This window comes from Mchenga conophoros, linkage group LG5 (assembly GCF_057382185.1).
Source record: "Mchenga conophoros isolate Kocher_MC1m ecotype Shallow Benthic linkage group LG5, M_conophoros_male_GT1.1, whole genome shotgun sequence".
Classification (NCBI taxonomy): Eukaryota; Metazoa; Chordata; class Actinopteri; order Cichliformes; family Cichlidae; genus Mchenga; species Mchenga conophoros.
Window position 1 is genome coordinate 32,851,629 of NC_140530.1, and position 7,081 is coordinate 32,858,709.

Sequence of the window (7,081 nt, forward strand, 5' to 3'; positions counted from 1 at the left end):
TTTCTAAATAAACATATCTGAAAACATTATCCAAAATCAGTTACTATAATAAAATTTATAATAAAATTAAAAGGTTGTACATTGAATTTTTTCCTTAAGCCTAGCATAATCATTTCTTTATTAAGTCCTGATGGTTGAACTATATATATATATATATATATATATATATATATATATATATATATATATATATATATATATGTATATATAAAATGACGCATCAGTGGCTTAAGAATTTTATAAATGTTCCTCCATTTTCATTTCATTTTAATGAATTGAATATTTTACTGCCAAGCAGTGTCATTATCAAGGTCTGGAGATGTGGGTACTGAAGGTACTGAAGATGTGAGTGCTGACAGACATAACATGATGAATTGCACACTCTAAAAAAGCTATACTCTGCACAGCAAATTGCTGCAAAACTGATTGGACAGCGCTGCTGCATACTGCAAACGCAACCCAGGAGTTTCTGAAGGCAAAGAAATGTCATTCTTCAATTCTGAAGTCAATGATTTTTTAGTTTAATAAAAGTCAGAACTCAGGCATCAGTTACCCCTACACAATTCCATTTTATTTTACTTTAACTACCACTTCAAAGAACAGTGAATATAATTTTCGAACAGAATACACTGTCTGTTGATATTAATGGAGAGTCTTCATATCAACATATGACGAACTAGAACTTGAACAGAAACAGAGAAAGAGTGATATGAAACTTTATCTAAAAACTTAACTTTAAAAACAAGAGGAAGTTGGTCTTTTTTTCTGCACCAGTTTACACAATATAGACAGAAACATGTGCTTTACATCTGTACACACTAGGGCTATCTCTAAAACAACTCAGCAGTAAGCTACAGCAAATATTTAAAGCTTTGGCTAGATAGTGAAACTGCTATATTAAAAAAAAATGTTTAGTCCCCTAGTTGGCCTTAATGAAGTGAACTAAAGCGGCATCATTACTAGTTTAAATGACATGGACTCCAAGGATGTAAGCTGAGATGGATTAAATTTCCACATTTAAAAGAAACTAATATTTAGTGTGCCCAGTGACAGACTGGCAACCTGTCCAGGGGGTACTGCCACCCCTTTCCCTATAACAGCTGGGATCTTGTGACCCTGAATTGGATAAGAGAATAGATGGATGGATGAAAATTTAAAACTGAATACCTAGCAAACATATGAGTATCTAAATAATATAATATTTGGTTCTAGGCCTGACACACACCAAGGTAATCATCAACTCACTGGTTTTAATACATACATTTCAAAAGCCAATCAAATTTGATCCCTAATAAAATAGAATCAAACAAGGACGTCAGCCTTCATTCATTTTGGGCCAGACTATCATTGTTACTGCTGGACTTGTCTGTTGTCTGGCTTATCTGTGATTCCTGCTTTTCTGTTCCACATGAAATGCACTCTTTCCAGATCTTTAGATATGCTCTTTTGATTTTTTGTATTTTGAATGCATAGACAACTGGGTTGACAGCTGAGTTAGCATGAGAGAGCACAATCCCAACATTAAAAGCTTGTTTTGGTACCTCACTATTTCCAAAGTGCTGAATACAGTTCATTATGTGGAGAGGGAGCCAGCACAGGGCAAACAAGGCCAGTACCAGAAACAGAGATCCCGCCAGCTGTTTCTCTTTCCTTAAGTAATTGTAAGAATTTCGGGCATGGCTCCCTGGTTTGTCTCGAAGGCTTCTTCTGATTGTGCAAAACACATAGATGTATAAAGCAGTCATTACCAACAGAGGCGTCAATGTGCAGAGAAAAAAGTTGAAATAAACCAGGTATGACATTGGGATGACATCTGTAAACTTGCAAGTTGTATAATTTAAAGTTTCATTCTCGTGCCATCCAAACATAGGAGTAAAGCTGAGAGGAATTGCAGCAAGCCAACATGCTGCTACCACACAACAAGAGAGTCTGTGTGTTACAGTCCTTTTGTACCTATAAGTAAAAAAAATTCCTATTAGTTTCAAACTAATTGTAATTATTTTTAATTACATAAAGTTTTCATAAAGTTATTAGTATGGTGAATGCTTATAAATTAAAGATCTGGTTATGCAGGCCATCCTACCTGATAGGGATACACACCCGAAGGAAACGGTCTACAGCAATAGCTGCAAGGCACAGAACTGAAACAAAAGTCAGCAGGATGACCACACAGCTGATGAAGAGACAGGTCTTGAATGAAGTCTTCACTCGTTCATCCACCACTACAGCCAATGGTATTGCCACGCAACCTACTAGAAAATCAGCCACAGCCAGCGAGACAATAAGGCAGAAGGTTGTCTGCTGAATGTTTCTACTGATCCAAAGGGCCAAAATTACCAGCATGTTACCCAGACAGCAAATAACAGCAATGAGCACTTCCACCACGGTATAAATAGTGTCTTCCACCTTCATTGTGCGTCCAGTCTGGTTGGTGTGTGCAGGTTAATGGTGCAGCTGCATTATGTGCAAAAAGACTATTATCACCACATCTCCTTCCGGTGAAACATTTGAGGAAGTTTTTTTTCTTAACTTTCAATGACGCTTGTTTTTTTCTTGATGTTTGACCACACACTAAGGTTTTGCATGGTTTTCAATATGCATGTTTTAACGAATGTCTGGTTGCACTTTAATATTTTTCTGGCCTAACAAAAAAGAAAAAGAAACCAAACTGTAGGCATGTTGCATTATGTGGTTTAGAAAAACAGTTTAAAAAAAGAACCCTCATAGTCTTTCTGCTGAGAGGAAATGAGATATATCCTGATATCAACTTGGCCAGATTATACTAAAAACATCTGCTAATAATTATTATAAGTTTACAGAAGCAGCTTTATGTTATATTAGATAAATTACAGGTTTAGCAAAATATAGCAACATAAATATTTTGTCACTCTGTTAGGGAGTCCTTGTTTTGAAAATATCATTCTAGAGCCTGAATGGGTAAGGTGACCAACCCTTAAACAGACCATAAATAAGGTTAGACAAATATGTGATTTTACAACAACTCTCCCCTAAGCTGACAGGAGAGTTGCTGACTGGTATTGGCCAATATGCTTAAAAATGTCATAATGTGAAGTATCAGTACAAATTTTTAACAGTGAAACAGATCTGTACTAAAAACAATTTATTTAAATTACAAAAATGCAGTATAAGAAACTATGTATACTGTGAGCATGCATGGTGACAGTTAAAAAAAAAACAAAAAAAACATGTTTTGGGAAGTGAGTGATTCTCTCTCTGCTGCAAGTATGTGGTTATAATATAACACATAAAGCCAGAGCACTGTAAAGTGCAGGAGGGGTTCTTTAATTTACCCTAAACCGCCATAACCAGTGTACCAGTCATCTAAATGTACCATGTTCATTGCACCAGTTATTAGGGTCATGCAATATCATACTGTCCATGAAAATACCAATATAAATGTTATGTAACATGCAAGTGCCATGTTGCTATAACAACACCATGCCTTTGTGCTCCCTAGTAAGTGTGCACGACGAGACAAGCCTAGTCGTCAGGGCTTGTCTGAAAGTAACAGCCACAAGGGAGTCTCCAATAATGATAAAAAGTGAGCTACTTCAACAACCCTCAGTTTTATTATGTGACGTTATCATGCACCTCCTGACAAGTGACCAGTTGAATCTATTTGCAAAACTAAAGCATTAAGCATTATGTTATACTTCTATTTAAAATGTCCAGGGAAAGCACTAGACCTAGGCTACCTTTGACTCATACCGTGTGTCTCTACTGTTGCACTATAATGCTGCTGCTTGCACATTGTTTCAATAAACACTACAGTAGCTAATTAAGAAATAAGGATGGAAAACATATTTCATTTACTTGTCTACAAGCTGCGAACACTGATAAAACATTGTTTAGTTTAACATGAGCATGCCAGAGAGGCTTAGACTAAATAAAAATGATCATGATTTCACATTGGAAAGACTAAATAGTTCCACAGTTTAATAATAAACGTTTAATTTTTTTTTAAAGCAAAGATTTTCAGGAGCTTAAAGATTTAATGAATCCAGAGAACTCGAAAAACCTTAAAATCATATTGAATGGCAATCATCGACTTGTGAAGCACTGCATTAGCAACAAAAAGGATTCTGGAGAAATCAATGCATGTGCTCTGAAACAGTTCAGAACACATTTCCATTATTGTTCATTTAACATAAATAATAATGCAAGTATTTAATGGCTGAGCACAAAACTGTCAGGATCTGTGTGCAGCAAGCAGGAAAGTAGGCCCCAAATGCAGACTCGTGAAAGTGAAACTTAAGCTAAAAACCCACAGCTTTATTTTTGGCATAGGTCAAAACAAAACCTGAACTGGGGCAGCTAGAAATTGAGTTAGAAACAGAGCACACAAGCCAGACTGAGGGTGTGAAAAATCAATGCAACAATGAATAGGAACACACGCAGACACTTCAAAATACTACTCTTCTTAATTTATTAAAATATTTAGATCCAAGTTTAATATTTAATATTACAGTTTGCCTTTTCTTAGAAGCTAAAATACTGCTTGACTGTCAATAACATTGTTTGTAATGCAATGAAGAACCAGCATATCAACCCTGAGTGATCAGTTGATCTGGGTTAAACTATACCTCAACTTTAAAAATATAAAAACAAAGCCCGCTCCAAGAAAACAATATTGTACATTCAAGGTAGGGTATAAAGCAGATTCTAGACCCATAGGCTGTCTCTTGTGTTCTGCATTAATTAGTATTTTTCAGAGTAGGAAATAAGTACAACTAGCATCTTGCTAATGCTATTAGCATAACATTAGCTATCTTATTTTCAAAATCAGACTTTTTCCAAATATCCAAAATACATAAAATTTAAATTGGCATTCTGGTCTACATATAAATACATAAAATGCGACAATATTTGCGAACAGTTAAGTAGTGTCACATCGAAACGTCAGGAGACGGTAGGGTTGCCAACTCCCTGAAAAATAAATAAGGGACACCTCGTGGCCAGGGCCGGGCGACCCAGTTGTCTTCACCCTTCCCAGTGTGGTGAATTTTCTAGCTCTTTTTTTGTGTGTGAAATTATTTTTTTAACCCTTTGACTTGAATTTGATTTAAGTAGATGTGTATTCTTTGTGATATGAACACATGGGAAACAAATGATCATTTAGCCATTTATTTTTAGCTCAAAATGACAACATTAACACAATAAAACAGGTCTCCTTCTTAAACAGAAGCCTGTCATGCTTAACTTTTGAGAATATAAGTAAATCTTTCTTTAAAAGAACTCTGTCCTGCTTAACTTAAAATAATAGAAAACAATAGAAAGAAAAACATTCTTGTAACAGTGCACATTTAGTGCATTTAGTACAATCGGCTTCAGTTGAAATATTATTTCAGCTTTTCTAATGCTAATCAGCTGCTCCTGTTTGTAAACCCGCTTGTTCCCATGATTACGCATCTTAACTCATCATCATTATTCATCTATGTATTACTTTTATGTATTAGTCATCTATTTGTTGTAATCATCTATCCTTGCAGTTGTTTATTACACAAAATAAATTATATTATCACACTTCTGGCCACATAGCGCTGATATTCATTGCACATGCCCATATTAACTTTTTCCAGCCAGGTGTTTTCCTTTTCCCATTCTTCCCTTTCTCTGAGGGGAACAAACATTGCTGCTCTAATGCTGGGCTCACACTGTGCGGTTTTAGGCCCATTTTGAGCCGATTTTTGAGTGATCGGACCGATTTTGGCCTTCATCGTGCATCGTGTAGTATACGTGGGGTAACGAGAAGTGATTAACACCTCACGACCAGCTCCCGATCATCAATCGCTCGTGAGGGTCTCATCACAGCCGCTCACACTGCTCGCGCGCAAACACGTAAACGTTGGTGAAAAAGACGTTGCAGCACGGCTGTGCAGCGTGTGATCTGGACACAAGCGATGGAGGCACAACTTGTAGAACTTTGGAAAGCTCATCCGAGCCTTTTCGATGTGGCCTCACAAAATTATCACGACCACAACAACCGTGAAAACAGTTGGATTTACACTGCTGCTCAATCACAGCTGCCTGATCATGTTTTTCATTAGCAATTTAGCAAAGTTGATGGTGGTGGTGTGTGTGTCTGTGTGAGTGTAAGACGGAGAGAGAGAGCGCGACAGATTTTCTGTTATAACCTTCGTGTTATGGAGGCACAGTGTGAGCACTCAGGTCGCATCAGAGCATCGGGCGGTATAGTGTGAGACCTGCATCGTGACCTACCAACTTCTAACCCCTGCGAGTCAATCGTGCAGTTTGAGCAGGAGCTGAATAACGTGACTGAAAAAATCGCACAGTGTTTGCCCAGCTTTAGGTGTACTGTCGTCCGAGACTTGCACCGCCGTGTCGGCGTTTGTTCCCCTGTTGGCCATGCTTCTTGTTGTGGTCATCTGTTGTCTTCCGGTATTTTCTCCGTAAGCGACCTTTCCTCGACCAATGAGATGAGCGGTAATCTGAATTGTCATACTCGAATTGTCATAAGTGTGCTGTCAGCTCATTGGTCACAAAGCAGGAGAGGGGCTGGGAATTATGTTTTCAAACAAAGCGTTAATTCCATTAAAAGTTATAGACTACTTTTGATTCTCACTGTATTACGGGACAAAGTGCGTCCCTTATTAGCTCAATACGGGACGTGTACTTTTGTTTCGAAATACGGGACGATTCCGTATTTTAAGGGACGGTTGGCAACCCTAGGAGACGGATTAAACAAACGATATTGCTAATAGTTGCATGAAAGATTTAGGAGTCTTTCATAAATAAAAAGTACTATTAGCCACAACTGGTAATGAGTGCTTGCAGTCACAAGAGGCTGCTGTTGCTGGCACTTGCTTTGGAGCAGTGTAGGAGGAGGGACAGCAGTTCTAACAACAGAGTGAAGAGATGGAGAAAGGTTGTAAGAAAATAAATGGAAGAACATAATTAGGAAGGGAGAGATTCAAGGATACAAGTAAAATGATTTGCTACCTCCACCTGTTCATTTTGTTTCCCTTTTATTCCCCCCCCCCCCCCCCCCCCCCCCCCCCCCCCCCATCTACAGCATAATCCGACTTAGTGGTGTGTGTTT

The 7,081-nt window shown here is 37.7% G+C and overlaps 1 protein-coding gene across 1 annotated transcript; it reads right to left on the reverse strand.

Annotated features, from left to right (window-relative positions):
* Positions 1–382: 382 nt before the first annotated feature.
* On the reverse strand, positions 383–2,433 carry LOC146574915 (adenosine receptor A1-like). Its single transcript, XM_085274990.1, has 2 exons — positions 2,084–2,433; positions 383–1,953 (listed from the first exon to the last, which is right to left on the reverse strand). The coding sequence occupies exons 1-2, from the start codon at positions 2,410–2,412 to the stop codon at positions 1,323–1,325; spliced, it is 960 nt and encodes a 319-aa protein (XP_085131116.1). The 5' UTR covers positions 2,413–2,433; the 3' UTR covers positions 383–1,322.
* Positions 2,434–7,081: the final 4,648 nt, after the last annotated feature.

Excerpts from the sequence above, each read along its gene's own strand:
- LOC146574915 (XM_085274990.1), bottom strand. The coding sequence starts at position 2,412 with ATGAAGGTGGAAGACACTATTTATACCGTGGTGGAAGTGCTCATTGCT. Across the intron at positions 1,954-2,083 it reads CGGGTGTGTATCCCTATCAG|GTACAAAAGGACTGTAACAC; the intron begins GTAGGATGGCCT and ends TTTTACTTATAG.